At 33.0% G+C, this 27569-nt stretch overlaps 3 protein-coding genes and 2 long non-coding RNA genes across 6 annotated transcripts; 2 read left to right on the top strand and 3 right to left on the bottom strand.

Moving 5' to 3' along the window:
* The first annotated feature begins 8291 nt into the window (after positions 1-8291).
* Positions 8292-8983, top strand: LOC147657522 (uncharacterized). The gene is made up of 3 exons (XR_015292282.1): positions 8292-8590; positions 8691-8775; positions 8908-8983. It is a non-coding gene; the product is annotated as an uncharacterized LOC147657522 (long non-coding RNA).
* Positions 8984-9411: 428 nt separating this feature from the next.
* DNApol-alpha50 (DNA primase small subunit) lies at positions 9412-11455 on the bottom strand. The gene is made up of 7 exons (XM_003694332.4): positions 11188-11455; positions 10904-11054; positions 10653-10831; positions 10387-10585; positions 10089-10299; positions 9624-10017; positions 9412-9552 (listed from the first exon to the last, which is right to left on the bottom strand). The coding sequence occupies exons 1-7, from the start codon at positions 11282-11284 to the stop codon at positions 9533-9535; spliced, it is 1251 nt and encodes a 416-aa protein (XP_003694380.1). The 5' UTR covers positions 11285-11455; the 3' UTR covers positions 9412-9532.
* Positions 11456-11672: 217 nt separating this feature from the next.
* Positions 11673-21951, bottom strand: LOC100870546 (uncharacterized). The gene is made up of 5 exons (XM_012487520.3): positions 21357-21951; positions 17569-18019; positions 17044-17315; positions 16327-16873; positions 11673-14115 (listed from the first exon to the last, which is right to left on the bottom strand). Exons 1-5 carry the CDS (start codon positions 21474-21476, stop codon positions 13700-13702), a joined length of 1806 nt encoding a protein of 601 aa, XP_012342974.2. The 5' UTR covers positions 21477-21951; the 3' UTR covers positions 11673-13699.
* A 611-nt stretch (positions 21952-22562) lies between these two features.
* Positions 22563-23444, bottom strand: LOC147657521 (uncharacterized). The gene is made up of 2 exons (XR_015292213.1): positions 22892-23444; positions 22563-22764 (listed from the first exon to the last, which is right to left on the bottom strand). It is a non-coding gene; the product is annotated as an uncharacterized LOC147657521 (long non-coding RNA).
* On the top strand, positions 23388-27508 carry MED24 (mediator complex subunit 24). 2 transcript variants are annotated; one of them, XM_003694331.4, is made up of 9 exons: positions 23388-23529; positions 23821-23972; positions 24050-24175; positions 24265-25581; positions 25660-26108; positions 26190-26282; positions 26347-26637; positions 26741-27188; positions 27278-27508. In XM_003694331.4, the coding sequence occupies exons 2-9, from the start codon at positions 23844-23846 to the stop codon at positions 27422-27424; spliced, it is 3000 nt and encodes a 999-aa protein (XP_003694379.1). In that variant the 5' UTR covers positions 23388-23529; positions 23821-23843; the 3' UTR covers positions 27425-27508. The 2 variants fall into 2 exon arrangements, with proteins under 2 accessions (XP_003694379.1, XP_086764703.1); XM_086908577.1 differs by having other exon boundaries at positions 23440-23529; positions 23836-23972.
* The last annotated feature ends 61 nt before the right edge of the window (positions 27509-27569 follow it).

Here is a 27569-nt window from a genome sequence, read left to right as displayed (position 1 = left end):
TATTTGCGCGCGTGAAATGCCCATTCCGCGAGGAGTAGCCGCGAAAACGATAATTCTTGGCGAAATGGAACGATGATGTTGAATCGTAACGCTTTCTAAACGCTGCATTTGTTCTTCCTTTCGACGATGAAGGACGACCCCCGGCTTTCGATTGTTGGCCTCTTCGGACCGATCGATTATCAACGAGTAAATTATTCTGAATGGAATATAAGTGAAGAATGGTCGGGTAAAAAGAGTTTGGTACTAAAGAATACGCGAGGAGGATGGAACAAATCGCGTTTCTCGTTTTTTACAAGGTAAACCAATTGTAGAGTTTAAATTTTTCTTTCTCTTTTCCTTTTTTTCAATTTCTAAAGATTTTAAAGAAAACGGGTTTCTTCTTCATTTTTTTTTTCAATCGTTGAATTAAATTAACTTGAAATTTGGTGTAGTAGAGAGTATACTATTTTTTAACAAGCAGTTCGACCAAAGTGTCGAAAGTAAAATAACTTTCGAGAGATTCCATCATTTTCGTTCGATATTTTTGTAAAACGAGAATGTCACGGTTCGTTAAAGTTTTCACGCGAGGGTGGCGAGTGTCGTACGATCTGGTGTACTGGTACGATAATGATGATGATGATGATGAATCGGTTGTAAATCGGTTTCGTTTCGTCTCTGAATTTCCACGCTCTTTTACTTTATCCCTCGCCGAGGGAAACTTCTTTTAGAAACTTTACAGATTTTTTTTTTTATATTCCCGATCAGTAAGAGGATCCTAAATTATTCCCGATTTCCCCCTTTTTGTAATAATTAATGATTATTCGGAACTGATTCGGACGCTTGATTCCGCGATATTTATGTTCTCCTCTTTTTCCACGCGAGAGGATAGAAATCGTGGAAATATCCGGATGATATACCGTAGTTTCAGGAAAAATCATCAAGATTTATACCTATTATTCTATCTATTCACGGCATCGATCTTCATTTCTTTGACCCTCGACGGAATGCAACAATAGAACGGCGAACGATCCGATCGTGCATCTGTGATCGACGCACGTGACATTTCCTCTCCATAACGATAAACGATCTTGGTATTCAATTTTTTTTTAATCAATCTGGATCAATATTCTTTTTCCGCGTAAATTACGTACTTTTTTGACGTTAACTGGAAAATGATCGATGCGGTCGTTTTGATCGCTCGTGAAAAAAAAAAAGTATCACGAGACGAGATCGAGCGGTCGTTTTATATTTGGAAATTAACGAGCAATCGAGCATGAAGCCCCTTCATAATTGATATTTCGTAAGTAAGCGTGGTTACAATGCTACTTACAACGAGCAAACCGATTTATTTTTCAGCCTCACGACACGATGAGTCGTTTAATAACCTGGACCACGATGCCTCTGCCTCTCTTTGGACAAGTTGGATAAACTCACAAACAGAGAAGAGAGGCAGATTGTTACCTTAATGCCCTCATTAATTACATCGCGTGTTACGTTATGTAACGGTTATTCCTTCTCATTAATTCTTCTTCGTTCCGAATCAGGATGTCGAATGATTTAATTCAAGATTTCGGTACTTTGCGATCCTTTTGCGCGAAAGAAGCGTGCAACTTTTTTCGCGTCTCGTACGTTACATTATAAAGTCATTATTATCCGACTTTGTTCCGCCCTCTCGATTATTCTCGGACTCGATCTATAATATTAAAGATCGATTAAAAAAGGGGGGGGGGAAGTTTCGTTCGACCGTTCATTTACGACTTACTCCGACTTATGCAAACGACGAAGCCTTATCACGCGTTTGGCGTGGTTAAAGAAACGGTCGTACAGTGGCGAATGATAAGGATATCGAGCGGAAGCAATGAAACGTTTAGGGTGAAATTACGACGGATACTCTTGCTTCGAATGCTAAAAGGCTAAGCGAAAGCGTCGGAGATAGCATCAAGAAATTGGCCGTTTACGGATGAAAGCGTCGCGCGTATTCTCCTACCAATAATGATAGGATGGCCACGGGAAAATTTACGGCAGAGCAAAGAAAGTAATAACGACCGGGTATATAAATACTTACGTTAATTAGACCAGTCGCGCGATGGGCCTCTGTGCGTGTGTGTATCCTTTATATTTCCTTCTCTACTTTCCTGCTCTCTCTCTCTCTCTCTCTCTCTCTCTCTCTCTCTCTCTTTCATTGCTCTGGGAACGTATTTTTTGAAACGAAAACCAACTTCTTCTTCCGGTTGAAGACAATCGAAACGAACATGTAAATTGGCCAATTCTCGTCCGGGATGGGAGTTCCGATTCGCAGATTTGCGGACAAGATTCTATCTCCGTCCCCTCTAACTCTTAATTTCTGTGGTGAGATTGAGATTACGAGGTAAATAAAAAAAAGGTATAAAAGTCTGGTGTTATACGTTATATGTACAGTTACGTTCCGAGTTCAGGTATTCAAATAAAAAATTCGAATCTAATGTTATAAGTTAGGAGTTTCAAGTTAGAAATTGTTTGAAGGAATCGCTTGGCGCCGCGTGTTAGTTGGGAGAGAGAATGTTTACGTGAAAATGTTCGTATGAGCATGTTTCAAAGAGGCCGCAAATATCGGTTAAGAATTGGAAAAAGTGAAGAGTTTTAAAGTATCACTGGAAGGAGAAAGATCCGTACAGAATTTCGATTGTATAGAAATTGTAAAGTTGGAAGACGGTAAGTAGAGAAAAGTCGAAAAAAGGCGGACGATATTTCGTTACAAACGAGCACCTTCCATACGTTGTACATAAATGGGGAAATATAACTTGGAAAATTACTACCTTCCTGGAAAAAAGTCTGTATCGGTATCGGGGAATCTGCAAAGTGACTCGGTACTACTGCGTAAGTACCGTGATTACGCGATGAACAGATCCACATATCCGAGACTATAACTTACTTCTCTATTGTGAGTCTTTTCGTGCAAGTTTCTGCAATTACGCGAGTCGAAGGAAACGTTCTTTGAAAAATTCTTCATTCTTTTTTTTCTCTCGTTTCTCTGCGATTCGATTAGTATCCCGAAATTGTATGGAACAACTTTAAGTTTCTTAATTCAAAGTAAATTTAATGTACGGTTTTGAAAGGAGTTTTTAAAAAAAAAAAAAGGAACTGGTAATTTTCGAATACCGCAAATTTATAATCTTGAAAAGGAGAACACGGACGGTATTTAACAGTTTTTACATTTCTTTGTTATTATATAAAGACGAAAAAAAAAAAATCAATTTCATAAATTTATTTATAAATATTACATTCGTATTTGATCTACGATAAATTTATTCTCTTTCAATTACAGCAATTAAATACGTATTTGATTGCTTTAGATTAATTGTTGCTTTAAATAACGTGATTGATTTATAGGATGATATTACAATTTATCATTAGCACCCACGGATAATTCGTAATCCCTCTAAATAAAAAGGACGCGTCGATGTTCTAGAATTCCATTCTTCTCGTTTAAACTCGAATCAATCCCCCACGGATCCATTCGGTTGGACGGATTTCGAATAAAGTATCGATTGCGTTTCGAGGCCCGTACACGGCCAATTTCGTATCCGTAAAGCTTGGAAAATGATGGCGTTCGCACGCGAGAGAGCGTGGTGCACGTTTAGCCACCACGGCAGGTAGATTCGACGCGTGGAAGAAACAGGAGCACCGGCCACCACACGTTATAAATATTGATCGTGCGTGCCAAGACTCCCGCTTGAAATTATCTCGGGCATCGCGAGGATCGATCACGTTTGTTAATCACGTTCCTTCTCGCCGACAGGTAGCCGCTGTCGAGCTATAACACGACCACCTGTGCCAGCCTCGTCTTCCTCTATCCCCCTCTCTTCCCCTCCTTAATCCTTATTCGCCACCTCTTCGCGTCGTTTAACCGATATTATTGGTTAAAATTTTATACAAGTCACTGGTTTTACGAGTTATACCAATACCGATAAATTCTCGTCCACGTTACATAGTAATAACTAAAGTAAGCAATAAAACAAAATTCCCTGCCTATCGGTAAATCGTGCAAATTACAACGTGTAGCTTAATTGTCCCGTTTTAAGAGCTGTAGTGGCAAGGACAGGCGAGAATTTCCGGAAATCGTGGAACTTTGTATGCGAGCGGAGCGATGGATTCGAAACACGATGTAATTATTAGAGAATTATCAGAAGGCAGGGTGTCGATTAACGTGGAACGAAATTGCTCGATCGAGCCAATTTTTTCGTGTTCGCAAAATCGTTTCTTTTTTTTTTTTTTTTTTTTTGTATCTAAACTGATGTAACTATAATGAAACTATAATGTATCGAGAGATGGTCGATACGAGATCGAATGGAGGAAAGTTTTGTCGAACGATTGTCACGTGCAACTCGATCATGAGAACTCGTCTGCTAGTATGCACGGAATTAGCATATGCTGATTCTCAATTTTTTAAGGGGCCGTTTGATGGAATCGCGAATGTTCGGTAAAGGAGGAAATTCTCGTTCTGTGAGAAATTCAGGGAGAGAAACCAATTAGCGAGAGGCTACGATTTCCATCTTAATAAACCGTTAATTAGACGAACGATATGTCTTTGGAACGATTTTTCTCTCGTGAGAAATATACGCGCGTTTTAATAAAACGAAACGTTAACCACGCGGTGTTTACTTTCATCCACGCGTTGTTGCTTGGAAATTAATTAAGACCGTGAATGAAATAGGACCGCGTTTCGTTAACAATAGACAACACAGGTAATGTAAAAGTGTGTTCTTCGGACCATTGTGAGAATTGGGTAATTTCGAGCAATTAACGAAAACGGAACGTTAATACGTGCATCCGATTTAACGGTAAGCAGGAGAGGCTCGTGAAAAGAGAAGAGAATTTATGAGAATTTCGTCAGAGAGAAAGGTTCTGCTATTTTTGTTTCCATGCCTCGGATATTATTCGGAACGTTCTTTTTTTCACCGGTTCAAATTTTGCTGGAAATTCAAAAGTAAAGATTCAATTTCGTCAAATACTAAAGATTTAATATCGATTTTCAGAAATTTCGATATTACCATAAAGATCGGATTCGTTCGTTCGTTCGAGGAACCAATAGTTCCTATCTTTTATCGCGGTCGTATCGTTATTAACGAATACGTCGAACGTGAATAATTATTGGAGAATGGTTGTTGTTCCGATCGTACACGAGATAACGCAAGATTCGTTTTCCAAAGATTCGTTCTGCGTGTAAAACTGGCTCTCACTGGATGGGAAATGGACAATTAGTTTGGAAGCCAGTTACGGGGAAAAGTAAAAGTCGCGAGCGCATCGCTAATATAGATTAGAAATTCGCGATGGAACGTTTATCCCGGTTAAGAAGGATAATTAAGCCCCGTGTTGCGTTTACGCGCGAGGATTATACCCGTGTTACGAAAGTGGAAAGGAACGCTGTAGGCGTGCGGTGCGTGCCGCGTATTAATTCCATCGAGTGTATATCTCGTTCGTTATTTTTCACCATCGTTCTCCCTAATCGGAATAATGCCTTAACTGGATCGTGTAATGGCCTCCCCACCCAATACTAATTATTTTACAAATAAACGACGATTCGCGTTTAAACGATCTTTTGCGTTACTTACTTTGCTGCCTTTTTTTCTTCGTTTACTTACGCAAAAACTGCTGATCGCATTAGATACGATTAATATTGGATAGGTGATCATTTCGAAGCATCGTGGATCGGTAGTGGCGCAAAACCTATCTTAAACCGTGTATCTCCGATATATATACACCACGTGACAATTATAATTTTATTTCAATTTAATTTTATCGAACGTGTGCAAACAACGAAACTAAATATAATCATAGAATCGCGCAATTGCGATCGAAAGTTCATTCCTCTCTCTCTCTCTCTCTCTCTCTCTCTCTCTCTCTCTCTCTCTCTCTCTTAAAATGTGTATCTCCGATATATATCCACCACGTGACAATTATAATTTTATTTCAATTTAATTTTATCGAACGTGTGCAAACAACGAAACTAAATATAATCATAGAATCGTGCAATTGCGATCGAAAGTTCATTCTTCTCTCTTAAACTGTGTATCTCCGATATATATCCACCTCTAACGTGGCAATTATAATTTTAATTTAATTTAATTTTATCGAACGTGTGCAAACAACGAAACTAAATATAATCATAGAATCGTGCAATTGCGATCGAAAGTTCATTCCTCTCTCTTTCTCTCTTTCTGGATACGAATGAGAGAATCGAATGAACTCTTCCGTACGAATTTCAAAAATTTATCTCTCGACCTTCCTTCCCCTTAGTTTTCCTCGTGATTCTGTAAGAAACGAACATTTCCGTCACGCTTGCAATCGGATAAAATCGAGAGCATTCCGTACACGCGTCACGTTCGCCACGCTTTTAATCTCTTTGTAATCTGAGGGGTGCTCGTGGAGGCTGGCGAGGAACAGGCGACTTGCTAGTCCGCTTACACGGTTAACTGTAAATGGTTGTATTTGTCCGCGTGTATCTTCATTCCACGATGGGATGAAACTATCGCTTCTTTGGCCACCATGTTCGAAGTAACAGGTTTTACAAACGAGGATTTATCCGTGAAAAAAATATTGTAAATGCTGAATTCTTCTCCAACGTTGAGCGCTATACGCGTTAATGAGAAGAAGATTAATTTCGACCGTTTATCGATGTTTTCACTTCGCTAAATCTCTTCGAGATCGATGTTGATTCTATGAAATTTATATTCGCCATTCTTTGATATATATATAGCCATGAAATTAGGAATATTGGAAAGCATTTACTGTCTATTTCGATTAATATATATTTATATACTGTCCATTTGTAACGGTATCGATATCGCAAAGATAATTGCTAGCAATAAAGGAATATAACGAATCGTGATGATTAGTCGAAAAGTGAACGGTTATATTTACGTTTTGTATTGCTTTTATCGAGGATCCATTTAAAATTGATCGTTTTAAAAAATTTTAATTTTTAATTTTTAACGAAAAGAAACAGTTATCCCTGATGAATTTGATCAATTTATATTGTTACGTGTACCTCGTTTGTTTCACACCTTTGTCAAATCTTGACTCGATAAAAAATATCGTGCTTTCGTTGAATCGACTATTCCATTTCGACGAATTTTTTTATCTCTCTGTAAAATGTTGCGTTTGGATAAAATCAAAGACAATTAGATCATCGATGTTAATCGATGACCCACATATACCAGTGATTGACGTTTCAAGGGAACGTTGAAATTAACGTAGCATCGACGACAATCGCATTTATGGTCTCGCATTTGTCGATCGCCACGAGATGAAAGAAATTCTGAGGAATTTGTGTGAGTCAATCGCGATATTACGCCATAAAAAGAGCGATCTTTTCTCGAGTCGAATCGTTCGACGAAGAAAAGAATCTCGGTAAGATCATCAAGATTTTCTAATAAATCATAGATACGCGTCGAAAGTGTCCGTAATTGATCGAAAGTAAGTACACTGTATTCAAAAAAATTCGAAATAGTTTATGGGCGAAAAAGAAAGTTTAATCTACTTCCACTTGGAGAAGCTTCCACTTGGTCACAGTCGATTAGGACCGTAATTATTAATAGCAGTCAGAATTTTTTTGTTGGTAGCAACAAGTAAACTTCGATATATGAATACCGAATAAAAAACTCGTTGGGATCGTTCGATTCGCTTTCCATCATGAATCGTGATCCCACCCGCCTTTAATCCTGTGTAATGGATACGAGAAGGCAAGAAGAACATCCACTTTCTTGCCGTGCTCGAATCCTCTATTCGTCACACGACGATTGCTTATCGTATTCGATTGGTCGATGAAAAACTGGCGGAACGATCGAGTTAAACGGATCCTACGTATCGAATAAAAAAGAAAAGTCGATTGATCGATAACGTGGATCTCGTTATCAAGCTGATGAATAGCTGATTTCGCGAGAAAACTTTCACGATTTTTAGGTTAAAATTTTCTGTCTCTAGGAACCGGTAAACTTTCGAATACTTTCGTCAGAGTTATGGATGAAATCGAGATTGCAACGGATGTAAAACAAACTAGAATGAAGTTGTAAACATCCGTTGAAATTTTCAATGTTGCATGCGTTTGGAAAGTATCGATACAATTTACGTTTTATTACCGAACGATTGAAAGTAAGATCTAGCGAGATCGTATCCGTCGTATGTATTATTATAGTAGTTACATTTTCGACGCGTAAATCATGCATGATTATTCGTCGTTCTTAATAAAAATTTTCGAAGCTTCAGATATTTTCGAAATGTGTGTCTCGACTGATAAAACCTTCAATTTTAATAAAAACAAAAAAAAAAAATGCGAAATTGCCTTGAAATTGATCTGTTAATGATCGAAATTTAACAGATGAGCGAAAGAAAAAAAAAATATAGGTGAACGTATTTTTCAGAGAAATTCGTATAATTGTGTGCTCCTCTACGATTTTTTTATTCCACATGAGAAGAAAATAGACTGAAAAAGATTGTGAAAGAGAGTATAAATTATCACAAGTATAAATTATCAATTTCTCTTGTTCGGAGCCAGCGTTAAGGTGAATCCTGTTTTCGAGGAAAACGTAGAAAAAGTGTGAATAATAACGGCGAATAACGGAGAAACGAATCGGTAAAGGAACATCCATTTAGTTTTATCCAAGAGAGCGTAATGACTGGCCGTGTGTTTTGAAGACAATTAACCTATTTCTTCTGTGATCTCTTTCTGTCAGCTGGTTAAAAACACGTAGCATGAAATGCTCGTAATTGAATCGTCATTCGTCACTCAGAAATTGTAACGAGAAATTTCACTTCTAAGTAAATGAATTGCTATTCTAAGAAATAATTGCGTACGAATGAACGTGTAACAATGTATCTATTTGGGAATTAATGTTAACGAACACATTCATACAACGTAATAATATTTCTGGAAATAATTGAAATTTTCAGATGCAAATATTAAATATGTACACATTCTTCTGGGAAATTTATTCCATGAATATATTCATCTTCCCCCAATAACAAACGTTTGCTTTTATCGAAAGATCCTATTTTACATTCTCATTTCACATTCGAGTGTAAAAGTAATATATTTTTTTTAAAAATTTATTTCTTGTTAACCATGTAAATATTAGATAGGGAAGTAACATATTCAAGCTGGTTACAATTTCTGCGAATGATCTCGCTTCTCATTACATTCGTGCCAAGATTTTAAATTTTTATGGGATTAAGAGGAGGACAATGAGATTCGAATGAGTTGATGAAACAATCATTGCACGTTGGTGCAGTATTTCACGTAAAAAGAAGAAAAAGTAACGGTGAGCAGGTTCAGCCAAGCAGGATGAAAGTGATTTTTTTTAGAAATCTTGGCAATTGGTCTTGCCAAACTGTCAAGTCGATAAGACGCTTTATCTTGACGCTTTATCGTGTGGGAAGCAATTGAACGAGTACGTCTTTTTTTGCAAAATATTAAATTTTATTTATAAACATATTAATACAATACAAGATTATAAATTTATTCAAACAAGAAATTAATTTTATTGGTAAATTTATTTTAAAAAATACTATTTTTGAATTAAAATTCCATTTTTTCGTCTGAAAAAATAAAATGACGAATGTAAAGCACGATTATACGTTAAATACAAAAAGTTATTACGAATGTTTACCGTTTTCTTTGAGCCTTTGCTCTTTTCTTTCTGCCTCCATGTTCCTTAGAAATTCTTGAAAAATATGCAATGATTTATTAAGACTAGTTTTTTTATAATCCTTTATCCTCTTCGTATTCAAATCGTAAGTTTCCTGTTCAGTTTTATCTTTCAGATCGTATTCATTTATTTCTTCTATCAATGTTTTAATTGTTGGAACTTTATCGGGATGAAATTTGTCCACCGTATTCGCGGTGAATGGGATACAAACTTTACCAGTTTTCGGATGAATACAGAAAGGAGATTTCAGAAGATGGTTCATTCCTTTGCTGACAGCTATATCTAATCTCGGATAAGCATATTGCAGCATTATTTCTTCTATCAAATGACGATATTGATACCATTTTTTGTCTCCCTAATATCACGTATTTAATATCAAATTATTTCTATGAAAAGTTGATAGAATTTTACAAGTATTATAAGTACCGTAGTCTTTTTGCTTCTAATATGTTTAACAAATATATTCCATCTATCCTTGCTAGAATTGCATTGGCCAAAAAGTGATTTTAGTTCTTGTTTAATTTCATCATCGTTAAATATTTGTAGAAACTTTTCTACTCCATCATCTGTTCCTAATATGTTTTGTTCTTCTATACAAAATGGAACAAAAACAGTTTCTATGGTTTCCAATGCACGTCTAGAATTATATAAAATTCTTGTTCTGTAAATACTTATTGAAAAAGAATTGAAATTGAGTTTAATTTATGTAATTATTATTACATACTTAATGGAATGATGTATTTTATCTCCAGGTAAATTTACTTTTTTCTTCATATATTCACCACCATCTATAATTTGTAAATACTCTGCTACTGCACCACGTTCTCTTACAGTTAAAGTACGTGCACAAGGATCGCATACCCAACAATGGATACCTCTTCTGCCAGAGAATACCCATAAAATGTGTTTGTATCCAAAATCCACTAAAATATTTTATTTAAATTCAGTATTCAGTACAAGATTTTTAATATCTAATTATTATTTACTTACATCTCAAAGCATTATCTAAAATTTTACAAGCCAATGCCATAAATTTCCAACAATTAGCACAAATATCTGCACCACTACAACATGTTCTTATTTCATCGTAATCAGTCATATCTATGTCAAATACTAGTTCTTTTTCGACAGGATGAAAATTTGTGCCTCTCATTTTTTGCTCTTTTGGACTAAATATAATAAAAAAGATAAAAAATTAATTAATAAGGATTAAGCATTTATTATAATTTTTTTATATTTACCTGTAATTATATATTGCTCCTATATCTATCTTAACAGGAAGAAGTCTTCTGATTTGAAGTTCTAATTCTTTCACATTTTTAAACGATTGGAAACGAATGTAAACATCTCCTTGCAAAGTGAATGAAAATTCTCTGTTGTTAAACGTATTCACTAAAAAAATACAAACACTTTAGTAATAACGTTAATCAATACTAATTAAAACTTAAAAACAAAATATTTAAAAAAAATTATTATTTGTTCGTTTTATTTATATGGAAAACATTGATATGATTGATCGTAATACCATTTCCATAACTAAGCCAACGATAATAATCGTGAAAAGGAAATAATCTTGCATAATATGTTGGCAAAAGATCACCCAAATTTTCCAGCTCTTCCATTTTATTTAAATTTTATAAGAAACTTGACAGATACACAATTGTCTTAAACTAGATAGACTTTCTTCTTAGTATTCGAAAGATATTATTGTGACTACACTATGGCGGGAAAATGAACCATAAAACAAAGACTATGAAGAGTACCTACGTCCATTATAAAAACTGGATTTCTTTGTCTGCATATGATACTGCAAAGACCATAAACTATACGAAAAATGGCTCGAATTTTAAATCATTTTTTGGAATTTTTTTTCCATTACAAATTTAAAAAAAAATTAACAAGAATACTAATCGATATGAGTTTTTCTTTTTACAAAAGTTTAATTTCTGAAAGAATACTTTTGCAAGAATTTTTAGATTTGAATTTTGGAAAGAAAAAAACAAATAGGAATAATATAATGATTGTAACATTTTATTCTCTGATGTCATTACACGTATATTGAATTAAATTTAGAGTGTAATACCTTTAACCCTTTTACATATGTGCAAAAATAGAATTGTTCTATTTTTGAATGAACATTAGTGGTAGGAATGTATCGTTCAACTTATCTAAATAAAAATCGTGGTCGGTGCTTCGGCATCGATATCGATAATAATCGTCCTTATACGTGTACGCAATTACAATTGTTTGGAAGAACGACAATACTTCTAAATGCGCAAAATTTCGCTATTCTGTGAAAGAAAAAGCCGGATTTATATCTTCATTTATTATTCTATGTGCGCGTTTGTCTTCTTCCAGAAATTTAGTCCGAGTGAAAGAGAAGATTAACATAAGTACGAACTATAAAACAAACGATATTAATCGTGTCGATATATTTATTTACAATTCGCTGTGTTTTATATGGACGTTATTTCACTAGTCATGTATAAAGTAAAAATTAATAATTTAATTAAGAAAGAACGTGAGGAATTGATTAAAACGAAATGGAATATAGGAGGAATATATATCGAATTTGAAAAAAAAAAAAAAAAAAAAAAGAATAAGAAATATAGGAGTAATAAACTAAACTTATGATACAGTCTTAAGACCTGGTGTCGATAACACGCAGTTTTCATTTAAATAGATTTCACTCGAGGTTGACATAGTTAACGCATCTATGTTTTATTTGCATTTCGCAAATTTCTCGCGAGATATGATATTAAATTAATTATTAACACTGCGATACCCGAGCCTTCATGTACGATGAAAATTATCCCTTGGATAATCGAATCTATCACGCATTAAAGGATGGAAACATATATGCTATACGCACTTGTTTATGTATATAGTATATGTGTGTATAAACAAATTTTTTATCAACTTATTACTTACAATTTACTACTATACTTTTGTAAATATCATCTTTTGTGTACAGTAGTACAGAATTAAAAATCGTATCTTTTAAAATTAAAGCTACGATATATTTCTTTTATTATATCTATATAATATAATAATAATATATGTATATCTTTCTGTATGTGTGTCGTTTTGACAATTCATATAATGACTATTTACAAATTTTATTTCTCTTATCATCGGCAACATCAATAATAACTGTAAAACTCTCATAATAAATTCTTCTTATAAATAGATAAATCTTAAATATCATTCAATCGATAAAAACTCTTGAAAAATCATCTAAAGACGATCGATACCTAACTATGACGGTGTGCAGTTGACTATAACAGACAAAGTGAGTGATATGAAAAAACAAGTTTGTGAAATTCGTTCACTGATAGAATATATGTAAAATTATCGACGAGTGAAAGCACGAATGAACTATAGTATATGAACATGAGATAGCTTCGATGATATAACGCTAAAAATATGCGAGAAGAAAAGGAAAATATAGAAAAGCACGTATGACTTCGATAAACTCTTAAAAGTATAGACTTACACGAATGAAAATTCCTAATCCCATTGCTAGTGAAAAATATCGACCGATTATTTAAAATATGCTAGTTGAACGGATTCTCATTAGTCTCTAGAAAATATTCACGCAGAAAAATTAATTAAAAACTACAAAATTCTATTCTCTTTTGTGTATGTTTCTTATCGGAGTGTTTTATTCAACAATTAACCCTTTATGATTTTTCATTTAGAAGAGATCGAATTAAAAGAGAAGATGCATGGTTCAAAATAATTTAGGATCTTCGAAAAATTTCAATAGCCATGTATTGATGAAAAGGAAGTATATCAGTTTCATTTATTTTTAAATTCCATTCAAACCATCTCTAGATCCTTTGTGATTATTCTGAACAACTTCTATTTAAAAAAAATTTTTTTAAATACGTTATTTCACGATTTATAATTCTCTTCTCCAAGAATATTTTCAAGAAATGTCACGTATCAAGCAGTATAAACAGCAGATCCAATCGCAAAGGGTTACAAATGATAGAAAAATATAATATCGTGACAATTGGTTCTCTCCCATTTATTTATTGTTCCTGAGGAACTTTTAGAAGGACAGTTCTCATGCCTTCCGAATCAGAAATATTAATCTTTAATTCGTTGGTCAATGCCTCGAGCTTATCCACCACTTTTTTGACATTCTTTTGCCCGCCTGGATTCGGTGGTGGCCAAACATCGTCTAACGGTGGCTCGATGTATTTCCTGTTCGATTTCATCGTCACTTCCTGTCTTCCGCAAAGCGTTCCTCCGATGTGATCGGAAGACAAGACGCATTTCGGTGGAGAATCCGTGTCCATGCGAGGACGTTTGTAGAGGGGTGGCTGAATCGTAGGGCTGTAATCGTGATCCAAAAGGCCCTCCACTTCCTGCAGCAATTCCTCGCTATATTGCTGCAATTCCTCGTCCATCAGCTGTTTCGTGTAGAGTAACGTTCGAGAACGACCTAGAAAGCATAATAATTAATAATTTGAACAATTGTGAAACAGATTCAGGCTAGTTTCCAAGATTTCGTGATTTTTCGAATAAAAAAAATTTTTTTTTTTTTGTACTCATGCTTTGGAACTGTAGCTTTATCGTATTTATCGCATTTCGTATTATCGTGCATGCAAAGTAATTATCTCGAACGGCTTACGACGGCAGAACGAAAATACATTGCATACGTTGTTTGATTTAAGCAGTTTGATTTAATTGATTTCGTAATGGACACGAAAAACTGGTTACGAGGCGTTCCACGTTCAGTGAACGATCCTAAGGTATTAGTCTTTGAATTTTAACGAAGGTCAATGACATCGTAGGGTTCTCATTGTGCTTTCTAAAAAAAAACGAGAGTCATCTTGACGACAAGTTACGAATGGAAGTTATATTTTGAGAACTTGGTGGAAACTGATAACGTTACGATCTAAGGCAAAAAAGGAGAGAAATAAAGCGAATGGGCATTTTGAAGAAAGTAATTAAAATAAGATTACAGTTCGATGAGAACGATCGTTCTGTTCTGGCATCGAGAAAGGATCAGAGTTTTCTTGTCCTCGTTTAGAAAGTAGTTGAACAACTTCTGTTCGCTCTTTTACCCTACTCCGGTTTCACCATACCGATATTCATATCGATCCCATACCTATTGATTTCGAAACATCACGTTTGTTCTTTTATCAGAAATTTATGATAAATTTTTGATAAAAATTTTATGAAGTTGTAATCATTTTTCCATATCCTCTTCCATGATAATTTATCATAATTTAATATTAGTGAATTGATAAGTAACAAGGCTTAGATTGTAGGTTTTGTTACAATTATTCTACAATCATATTAATAATATTACTATTTCGATTATAAATAATCAAATCATTTTGATATAATAAGATTAATTTACATATTAACGTTCAACAAAACTGCAAAAATTATTATTTTGATAAGTTTGTTGCGTCGTAGATTCGAGAATATGAAGCAAATTCGTTTCGTAATCTAAAATACCGTCTCTTGTTATTTTTTTTTTTGTGACATTCTGTTATTGGAATTTGCTGTTCTAGCATTCGATGAAGCAACTTCAATTGTTCGAGGAATTATCAAAATAATGAAATAAAAAAAATTAAGTTTTAAATGTTTTTATATTCTATCCTATAAATATCGATAAATAATCATAATTATGAACGAATGATTACGTAAAATATTTACCTAATATCGTTCAATTATCTGGTATTATCATATTTGATGATAATGAATGTTTGTTAAAGCTTTCTGTTTCGTTTTTCACTTACACTATCAAATTACTAATATTTAATCAAATGAAAATATAAATATTTATGATAAGATTATCGTTTAAAGTTTAGCGTATCAATTTTTATTTTTTAATGTCATTGCAGACATTCTGATGAAATATTAAAAATATTACAGATATTAAAAAGTATCTTTGACGATTGCAGACAAATTTTATTGGTAAGATAATTTTATTTTCAAACGAGTTTTGACCTGTTTGAAACGACACGTGAGAATATATATATAAAAATATAAAAAAGAACACTTGACCAATAAAAAACTCGAAACTATACGAGGCCAAGATGCAACAATCCATGGGATATGAAAGCAACGCGAGGAAAAAATAAAATATTTTAACAGGGCTGCGCCTTTCACGATTCCATAGAGTTCAATGTTCTCTGAAGCATAGTATCAAACTCATTCAACTTGTGTTGTGCAACCGCTAATATAACGGTTCGACAAAATGTGATGCCGGTTGTGATGTTATAATTGTCGAATAATACACATAAAATTAACTCGAAATCAAAATCTGAAGAGTTTACTAATCTGGAAAGATCTTTGATAGATTACTGTACAGAAAATTCTTGATAAAATCAAGAAGTTGTCACTATTTTTTAAAAAGAATAAAATGAAAGATATCCATTGATATATGTACACGCTTAATATTTAATTAAAATGATTCCAAAAGATAATAAGATAACGATATCTGCATTATTATCTTTCAAATAATTATTTTAAAATATTTTTTACGCACATTTTATAAATAGATAACTATATATGTGAATAAATGAATAAAAGAACAATTCTTTCCCAGTTTTAATAAAAAGAATTTTAACTCGAATCTTAACAAAAAATTACACACGATCTGTTCGTAAACGAGAGATGAAACGAGTATCAGACTTACCTGCCAGAGGTGGCATTTTCTCCGGCTGTTCCTGTTCTTGCGTGAGTTCATTGTTTGAATTGGAGTGTGGCCGAAGATTCGGCACGGCGACCAGGGCCAACGAGAGCAACAAAACCATTAGACAAGTGGCAGGCTGGGCGCTCTTGTTGCCTTTTTGCAACAACGCTTGCAACCTCTTCAGTTGGCCGGCCAAGCTCTGATTCTGCGACTGAAGCGCTTTAATACGTTTCAACAGTGTCATGTTCTCCTCGGTACACTGCTTCACCCGATCTTCCAATCCGTCCACGTATTCCTTTTTCCTCTTCCGCGAGTCTTGGGCGGAAATTTTATTGCGAATCTTGCGCCTGATCCTCTTCAATTCCCTTTCCTCGTGTTTCGTCAACGGATAATGAGTAGGCAGGGTGATACCTTCTTTTTGGAGCAGACGTTTCTCCTCCGCGTTCAGTTTTAGCCTCGGATACGGGGAATCCGATTCCGAGACCTCGTCGCTCGAATTGCAACCCTTCTCGCTACTGGAATCTTCTTTGAATTCTTGTTTGATGTTCATCTAAAAAAGTCAGTCGGAAAGAAAGAGACAGAAACGCGTGAAATTTTATAAAATCGTAACAACGATTAAGTTTTTGCTTTCATTTTTTTTTTTTTTTTTTTTAAGAAGAAAATATTGAAGAAGGATTTCGTACATATATATGTATATACGATTTACATAGCCTGAATTACCTGAACTGGTTTATTAATAATGTTGGCCTGATTGATCTTGAACCCTTTGAGATTTCTAGCCTGGGAGGCGTTGATGATCTTGATGGTTCTCACTTCTTTCATGTCTTTCAAGCTCACTGGCAGTAGAATCGATCTTGGATTACCGGAACCCATCGGTGTAACGCGTATCAATTGTCTGATATTCCGTTTCCCATTGCACGTGATATTGCGCACATTTATCGTGTTATTTTCCGGTGATGCAACGTGAATCTGTTGAGGCTTCGGTGTCTTCTCTAAAAAAGAAAAAATTTATTTCTCTCGCTGTGGATGGAAATTTTTAATCTAGAAATCTCGATTTGCTTGTGATACAATGTTATTCGTGTTATTTTTAAATCTATTATTTGGTTAAAAGCTAGTTGAATAGATGTTATCGGTTCGTTTGAGTTCGATAAATGTCTAAACATTGACATTTTGCTCAAAGGCCGTATTCCACAGCTGTAAATTCATCGATCCTTTAGAAAAGGAAAAATCCAGCCAATTTCTTACCTAAATCGATAACCGGTTGCTCCGTTACAATTGTCGTGTTAGCATCTACCACCGTGGTGTTAGTCGGGTTCACCACAGCCACGAGGGTGTGTTCCACGTCCATTTCCTCGGCTACATCCATGGAGGGTGAACCAATATTAGAACTAACCACCGATCTGACAGGACTATCTATACTGGCCATCGATTGATTAGGACTGCCCAACGAATCGAAATCCATGATATTCTGTGGACTGCTCATCTCAGAATTACTCATCTCCACTTGATCCTCCTCGATCGGCAGAAGCGGGCTTAATTGTTGTTCGCAAGAGAGGCTCAGCGCACTCGACAGCCCGCTGTCCGACGAGGAAGAAGGGATCGCATCTAAATCATTATCGATCAAGTTGAATTGATTATCCTCCAGCTTGAAAATAGAGTCCAGAAAATCGTCTGGATTGGTTGGCCATTCGTCCGCCTTGAAAAGCAAACGGAGAACAGAATGGAAATTATTTTGAGATATTTATTGTATAATGCGAGCCATTATATAGCTAGATTTTAAATTAACCCTCCGAAGTTTGAAAGTTTGAAGGTTTTCTATAGAAGACGTACTATGATTTACTATGACTAATAGTGGCAAACAAAAATATCTCGGGTAAAATGTTAGTTAAATATCACATTTAAATCTTTTATCAAGAAGCATGAATTATCGTGATATCTATGACTAATGATTTTATATACACTCATATTTCTAACTTCTAATTGCAAGGCCAATCTCTTAGTCGATTTATTTGTTTTTCAACGTCAGAAGTTTATACGATGCTACGTGAAGAGAACCACGAGTGCATGCAATTTGTTTTGAATGGTACTTTTACTTGGCTGCAGCCGTTCTCTTTAGTTTCTACTCCAGATACAGCGTTGTTCCATTTAGATCGGATTATATTGATCCGATGAATATGCATCGCGATAAAACGATCTCAGTTTTTGGGCACGACATAGACAAATCATTCAATTTCTTTGCGATCTTCTAGCAGTGATATTATTCATTTTATATTTCTAATAAGAAGATTGTTCGCATTGCACACGATAGAATGTCATCGTTACGAAATGCCAACGATGTCGCATTTGCAATAGATCTAAAGATTTAGAATGGAAGTAACAAGCTTTGCTAATGCGTGCTCCATTTAGATATCTGGATGAAAGTTAGCTTAATCGGCTTAGCGAAGCTTGAAAAATGGTCGAGGCGCTTGTCGCTCGGCTCGCGATGAATCGAGCATTTGCCCAATGTCGAGTAACCTAGTTTCCAAGCACAAGAGGAATGATAAATATAGTCAAGCGTGGAAACACTGGTTTGCTCGAATTTTACGATTTCACTGGTATACCTCTTAAATCACGAATAAAGAGAAAACTGAAAGGAATTAAAAAAGCGAATCATTCTAAATAATTGTTTGATACATTCAAATGCTAATTAAATTTATATATAAATTATATCTGCTTATATATACATATATTATCAAGTAATTCGTTTCAGGTTTATGAAATTTTCATACAGAATTTTCATTTTTACGTAAGTTGTACATATTTATGAATATTACAATTGTTTATTTTTCAGAATTTCATGATTTTTTTTCTTTTTTTTTTTTGATATTTAAATGAATTTATATCGATCAATATTCAAGAATATATACATTTAAAATTTTTCTTGAATTATTCCATATTCTTTGAATTAAAAATAAATTGTGATCTCATGCAAGATGTTTCTGTGTTTATCCTAAATTTAGAATTCTCTGTGAGACTTTTTCTTATTAAAATTGACAGATGTTCGCTTTATGTTTGAAATAACAGAATAAAGAGAAATAAAAATTAAATAAAGCGTTAAAAAATAATCTTCCGTGTTTACAAAGACGAATGAAATAAAAAATCAAAGATATTTAAAAATTCTCCACCTTTATGGAAATTTTTTATTAAACTTTAAACTTCTGTTTAATCTTTAAATTTATTATACGAAGTAATTATACAGATGCAAGAATTCGTTGTATGCACACTTGTATGCACACAAATGGATTAAGTTTCATTGTTTCGAAAAAAAAGTGGTCAGAATTTTTTAGACTATTCACATGGAGTCCCGTAACGTAACGGTACTTTTCGTTCGAAGGTCGTTCGCCATGACGGGTGCTTGCATTCTCGTTTCGATTCTGCATAAAGACATTTATCTCTATTGTAAAAACTCTATTATATATCAATCAGAATAGAAATTATTTACATAGGATTATGTAGAATTGAAGAAAGAATTATGTTAATTATTATTTAATTTGAGTTAATTAATTTAATCGGTTCTCTTCAGATTTAAAGATTGTTTGTAAACAAATATCCTTTTTATTTTTAATGAGATATAAAATATATAATTAAGTGTTTATCGAACATTCCAATATGGCGGCTACCACAACAGAGCACGTGCATTAAACCATTCCATATGTTACAAAAACATATGGTTATGTAATAATAATATCCGCATACATTTCCCAGTTAATATAAAGAAACAAATAGAGATCGAATAATTTTTATAACAACTTGAAAAAGATTAGAAAAAGAAACAACAATAATTTTTTTATTTCGATTTTTTTATATTTTATAAATCATTCGATTATTGATAAGTTATGTTTTTCATTGTTGTATCTTATTAATTTCCAATTACTTTAAGATGATAAATTATTTGTTAAAACATCTGATAATCTGTAAATAACAGACGACAAATATTCGTATACATCGACACGTGGGTACACCATATGTTAACAAGAATTAACGATGAATAACAGGAACTTATAGTTAATCATAATCGTAATTTACAACTGTTATCATAAACATTCGATATCACGTCAATTGTCCTTTTATGTTTCGGCTATGATTAACAATAATTCTATAATATTCTCTGTACGGATCGTTTCGTGGCTTGTTGAGCGTAATTGAATATAATGGTTAGTAATGAAAGCAAGAGATGGTCGGTCCATCGTCTCGTTAGTCGAATGAAGAATTAAAGACGCGATGAAAGTAGCACAGATCGTGATGAAATATAATAGCATCATTTTTTGCGCTTCAAGAATATTAGAATTTTTCATCTAGAGTTTTCTAGGTTTGTTTAGAGTTTACTAAGTTTAAATTATTGTATGAATAATGATAGAGAATGCATAGCTTAAAATGATCTATTTGTTTATACGACAAAACGTGAAACTTTTTCACATGCCGGTCTTCGCATTATTTTCAATATTCATCGATAACATTGCGTAAAACATGAGTCGATGATCTTTGAAGGTTTCGCCAGCCTTAGAAATTATTCATTGTATTAACATTTTTGACAAACAAACTGCAATAGAATTCATTTTTAATTTAAAAAACATTTCGCCTATTTTTCTTAGGAAATCAGACTTCGCTGAAATTTATATTCCTTTTACATACATAGGTATTTTTTCATATGTATATCGAATTTTCAATTATATAAAAGAGACCTATTTTTGCATGTGATATTCCGGGAACTTGGGAAGCGCGATATTAATGAGCCAGCCACTTTATCCAATTCCTCGATTGTCTTTGATTAATCACGATTATTTTTGTATAACCTTTCAACCAACAAACTATCCAAACTATAGTTCATCGAAACCTGCTTCCAGTTATTCTTATAGTTCTTTATATATTCGTATATATAAAGAAACTAGTTTTCTTAGAGTCACAAAAGAACTGGTTCGAAAGTAAGTAATTATTGGAAAGAAAAGAAAAATTAAATGATAAAAATGTGATAAAAACGTGCATCAGAAACTCACCGTGATGGCGTCATCGTTGTAGCTCTGATCTATGAAAGGCTCGTCCTTAATGTCGCCTTTTAGGAAAGCGTCTTCTCTTGGGAAGAGGAAATCCATCAGGTTGATATCTGTAGACGACATCCCTCGTTGGTTATCAATCGTACACTTTACGTGTATATGTTTATTACATAGAATGCACTGCAATCACTACGTTTCCATTAAAAAAAAACACTTTAGGCACTGCACCAACGTTACACTCAGACACGATAAAGCGCATCAGGCAACTAACGGAGGAAAAGAACCCGTCACGGACAGTCGGACAGACATTCGGCTTCTTCGCCCCACCCTGAGGCTCTTATTGCTCAGAGAGCGAGAGAGCACCTTTTAAAATTGGAAGGTATTCTTTACCTTCAACATTTCCGCCCAATGTCCATTCAAATCATTCACAATGCTTCTTTAAGCATATTGAGAAATTTTTACTATTATATATCAGTTTCGGTACACCAGCACTGCAATAAATTGTTTATTTTATTCGAAGATAGCACGAATGTTCGATTTATGGCACGATATTGTCAATTGAACTGCCAGCGTGGCAATAACTACGTCACGGAAGCTTATGACTTTCCGACGAAATGATTGGTCGAGAGAACTTCTGGCAAGTGATAGGTCGATAGATCGGATAGGCGGCAACAGGGTTGAATCTCGCGCATTTTGAATTTTATTTTGTAAATTACATTTAGAGAAAAATTTAAATCTCATTCGAAAATCGAATTTAAAGTTGAAAGTGTGTTTTCGAAAATTAATATTTGAAAAAAAAATCGATGGATACGTTTAAAAAGTGGATAAGATTGAATATGAAGATTAAATATAATGAAAAATGAAATAAAATGAATAAGAATTCAGAATTCTAAAAATATTATTAAAAACAAAGTTATGCTTTGTCCCTGATGTTGCATCAGACTGATTGATTTAAACTGTATGAAAATGTACGACGCATTTCATATAGAATGTTGAGTCATGAACATAAAATTGGAAGAACATCATTGAAAAATAATTTCTTTAATTACAATAAAAGAAATTATAATAACTGTTTCTTAAAAACAGTTATTAGTCTTTCTTTAAAATTTTAAAAAAATTTTTATATAAAAAAGATATAAAATATTGAAAACTTATTTCATAAAATTTATACTTTTTTATATTATATATATAATAAAATTATTGAAGTCGTTTATTTTAGAAAAATTTCATTTTATTTGTATTATTTGTATAATTATTTTGTATGTATCATTATATAAAAGTTTCAGTTTTAGAAAGTATATGCAATAGTACTTAAAGCGAAAAATTCTTCATTTCTATAATTTATTAAAAAGAAAACAGCTTCTTCCGTATGCCTTAGTTCTTTTTAGATTCAAATTATATACATTTGTTTCTATAAGAGGTATAAATTTTTATTAGATCTTATAACATATTAATTATATACTTATATTATTAAGATAAATTAAAATATTTTATAACTGAATTTTATACAAAATACGTACATAGTATATTACACGTACATAAACAAAAAAATAAAATAATCCAATTGCTATTAGAATTACTAGTAATGTTATAAAGCTCCATCCTGGCCATGTAAAAAATGTAACAGTGTGGACTAATAATCTTCTTCTGGTACAGACACCCATTTTTTCTGATAGTCGATTTCTTTTAATGAATCCTGACATTAAACTTCTTGATTTAATTGAAACTATTATAAAATCTGATAATGTATATCATAGTTTATAATTTTTAAAAGTTCATGAAATTTTAAATAAATTGTGGAAAAAGAATTCGCTTTAAAAGATGTACTCGATTAAAAACATGTTTTATATATTTTTTTATAATATGGAACAGAAAATTTTAGTGAAATGAGTTCAATGAATTATTGGTAACTATTTAATTTGACATTTATAAAAAATGAAGGAGGGAAACTTATTAAATATATATCGACTATTTAATTGAAGTGAGTAGAGATTTACGTTTAATTTTGGAATTCCAATAGCAGATATGATTCTATGCAATTGCCAATAGTGGCAATCCTGTCTAACAGTAACACCATGACGCTAGTCATGACGGCTGTAGAAGAGTTATGGTGTGAAAATGGCTTGGAAATATGTCAGCCATAATTTATTAATGAAATCAATTTTTTTTATATGAGGTATGCAAAATAATAATTTTAAAGTAAAAGATTAAAATTTGCTTTTAATGGTTACTTTTAACTGAATACAGATTATTTTATCTTCTTATGTAGTTTTTAGGTTATATACATTGATTCGTTATAATCACTTTATATACATATATATATATTTTTTTATTTTATTATTATTTACTTTATACATTATACTATTTTAAGGTTATATTGACTTACTACAATCATTTTATTTTAACACATTTATTTTAATGAAATAAAAAGTGGTTCTTGTGACAAAATTAATTATTGATATTATAGATGTTGCTTAAATAGGAGGAATTATGTGTAATCTCCTAACATCAGTTATGGAGACTAAAGTAACAAGTAAGACCAGCAGTTTGAAAGCTCTTTTGTTACGAGCATGGAGAGAACGTTGGAGTGATTTACAATGGGGTATTAACATTAAAACTGTAAGTAATATATAAATTATAAAAGTATCTATTTGTGCATTTCCATAAAAATTTTTCAAATATTATATCATTTTCAGATTTTACCTAGAGGTGTTAGTGGAGATGTATATAATTTAGCAGACTGCATATTGCAGCAAGCATTAGTAGGACTTGGACCAAATCAATTAGTATTATCATACCTAAAACATTCTTTAAGTTCTCAGGTATATAATTTATCAATAAAATATTATTAATTTATTGACTTAATATTTACATATATTTATAATTATAATTTACATATATAAATTTTTAGTTGGTCTCCTATGCCGCTGTATTACAAAGAATAAGCAAATATGATGCATTTCATAAACCCCATTGCATTCTAAGTCTTTTAGAATTTTTAGAATCTATTCAAATAGGAATTACATGCCGTGGTAAGCCAGAGGAAGATCTTTTGGCTGCTGCAGTATTATCCATAGTTAATTGGTTACTACAATGTTATTTACATACTCTAACAAAAATGCCTCAAAATAATCCATTAACTCCACAACCAACAGAATTGATGGATAAACCTGCCAGTATATTAAAACAGATGCTTAGTTCTGATTTCCTGTGTGCTATGATGTACTTAGCAAAATATGATGATAAAGATTTGTACATAGAAGTTGTAAAAAAGTGCCAAGAGATTGAGGCTCTGTTGAAAACTAGTAGCCTAAAGTCTTCTATTCAAATTGAAGATTCTTTAAAAAAATTGTGCAATTTAGAGGATGATTGTTTAACTTTATCTCCTGAAATGTCACAAATGGAATCTATAACTCATTGCCTGCAACCTTTGTTTGCTGTTCAAGTGTTATTAAATCCTAGCACAGAAACTTCTGTATTTGTTAATCAGATGCTGATGGTCCAAAGACTTAAAAATTATACAAATACAAGATTATATTGCGAAATAATCCGTGCGTGTTTAATGTGCTTACACAATGTTACGAGTACAATCAATGAATCGCAATGGGGTGCTTTTACCTTTTTAAAAGTACCTCTTATATTAAAAGAATTACATGTAGCACATTCAAATGCAGATGATAAATTAGAATATTCACAAGATATTCTAGATGCATTCGAATTATTACTTCAATTCACTCCACTTCTCGATATAGTAGATACTGCGTGTTCTTGTAATAGTGTAGAGTGTTTGCTTAATGCTCTGCAAAAAGTAAACTTAGTCACAGAAAAGCAAACTAAACATTTAAGTAGCAGAAGAGAAGGTGTTACCGCGAATTTACAAAAATTAGAAATTTCTATAGCCACATCTTCAATTCCTAAAGTAATCGTACGTGCAGAGCCGACTTTATCAGGTATTTTAAAAACTCTTAATGCAGATTACACAAAGATTCACGAGGCATTGCTTAGCATGTTATATCAAGTTTTAACGGGAAACAGTTTTGAACTTATATTGGCAGTAGCTACTGTAGAAGGAAAACTTAAAACTTTTGTTACCAAATTAATTAAGTTCAATGAATGCAGTAAGCAAATTAATGAACCTGTTCCACCAAAGACTGCAGCAAAAAGAGCGATGTTATTCGATATATCATTTCTTATGCTATGTTCTATAGTGCAAACTTATGGATCTGATGTAAGTTTTATTTGATTGCATCTAATGTTAAGTAAAGATTTTTTTTGTATAAATTAATGATTTTTATATGTTTTTTAGGCTGTATTAGAAGAAGGAGAAGGAGATTCCTTTTTTGAACAATGGGTACGTGAATATATGCCCGAACGAAATCAACCAAAGTCTCCCCAAAAAATGTTACAAAATATTGATCCTGCCAGAGTAGATGCATTATTAGCACAAATCAATTCTCCGGATCCTGATTTGAAATCTAGCAATATAAAGTGGCATATCGCGTGTCAATCTGCTATGGGTGCTGTAAAAGAGCTTCTCTGTGCGTGGGAAAGCGATGTACTTGGAGCAAGTGATGTTAAAAGAGCTCTGGATGGTTTACGTGCAACTGCCTGCTGTTTACCAGTCTGTGCAGCAGCTTGGCTTTGTGCACATATGAGCATTACTCATCAAGATGCTCTTTTAAAACCTTTGAATATGGTGCAACATTTCTTAACACCACTCCCTGGTGATGAAATGCAGGATAATCTCAAAGAATTGTAAGTGCGCGAATAAAATAATTTTTAAAGAATTTTAAAGATATTTTTAGATTACTTAATTAAATTAAGTTTGCCTCTTAGATCAAGTTTGATGTCACAAATCATTCGCAAAATGCAATATGATGTTCATCCTCCTACCCAATCGAAAACGAAAGTGCTTTCAATGTCTCACAGGTATTATATTAAAATTTCCATTAATTAATAGAATTTTTACGTTATAATTTTTATTTTTTGATAGTATTATATCAAGACAACCTATATTAGAACAATTGGAAACTGTATGGGGAAGCATAAATCAGCGAGGTTGGATAAATATTCAAGCGACACAATCTTTAGAATCTTTATTAAATACTGGTGGTTCTTTATGGTTCGTAACAAATATAGTAAAAGAAGTATTGAAATATCGGTACCAAGAGGAACTGGATCAAGCAGTAGATTTAGCGTTTGCCATTTTTCATCTTGATATCGAAAACTGTACCTTAGATCTCATCAACCATATCATTCCACAATATTTATATAACTCGTTACAGTAAGATTTTATTTATATTCCAACTTTTATAAACATATTAAATAATTTCATTTTTCTCGATGTATTTATCGAATCATTTATATATTTAAATGAATTTTTACAGAAGCGAAGAACTCGTAGAACCACAATCCTCAGTGTTAGCAAAGTTATGCGTATATTGTATATTTTCTACATTAGAATACAATAATTCGAGTCCCTCTCGAGGAAACAATAGAAAACGAGTACGTCGGGATTTAGATGCGGAAGAACTTGATGCTCTTGGTGTACCTGCGAATAAAATTTTACGATTAAACGAAGCTGGAGATACCAATCCTATATTTGGCTCACAAAGTCCACAAGCTCAAGGATCGACTAATGGACAGAAATCAGTTATATTGAGAGATCCTCTTCTGTCAGCACTAAATGGATTGTTTACTATATTCACGTTCCTAGCTGGTAGAGATGGTGAAGTGTCTCAACAGACTCATTTTATACTTCAATTTCTACGTTTAATGGTACAATGTGGAAAAGATAGGACTCGTATTGTATTACAGGGAATGCCTCAAACATTGGTAAGTTTTAATACATATATATTTATTTTTTTATTTTAATTTGGTAATAATTAAAAGATTATATTTTAATTTTTGATGGTTTCTTTAAGGTACCTTGCCTTTTGAAAGCATTACCCGAATTGTTTACAACTGATATTCTACTAAGGTTTTACGATATTCAGACAGCAGTTGGAAGAAAAGCAACGGCACGTGACTTGTGCATGCTGAGAAATATCAATCTAAAACCTTCGAAATAATTTTAGATGGATATTTAATTTAAACAATAGTGAGATATTGATTGTATAATTATTTTCAAATACATGAATTTAATAGGAAATTAATTTAAATATTTTCTTTTTTTCCAATTGATGTGAAATGGGATGTGAAAGAATTAACTACAGA

The sequence above is a fragment of the Apis florea genome, unplaced genomic scaffold (assembly GCF_048593485.1).
Source record: "Apis florea isolate Af1SG1 unplaced genomic scaffold, ASM4859348v1 contig_3081_pilon, whole genome shotgun sequence".
Taxonomy (NCBI): Eukaryota; Metazoa; Arthropoda; class Insecta; order Hymenoptera; family Apidae; genus Apis; species Apis florea.
The sequence above is the reverse complement of the archived record's forward strand: the minus strand, read 5'-3'. Positions and strand labels throughout refer to the sequence as shown.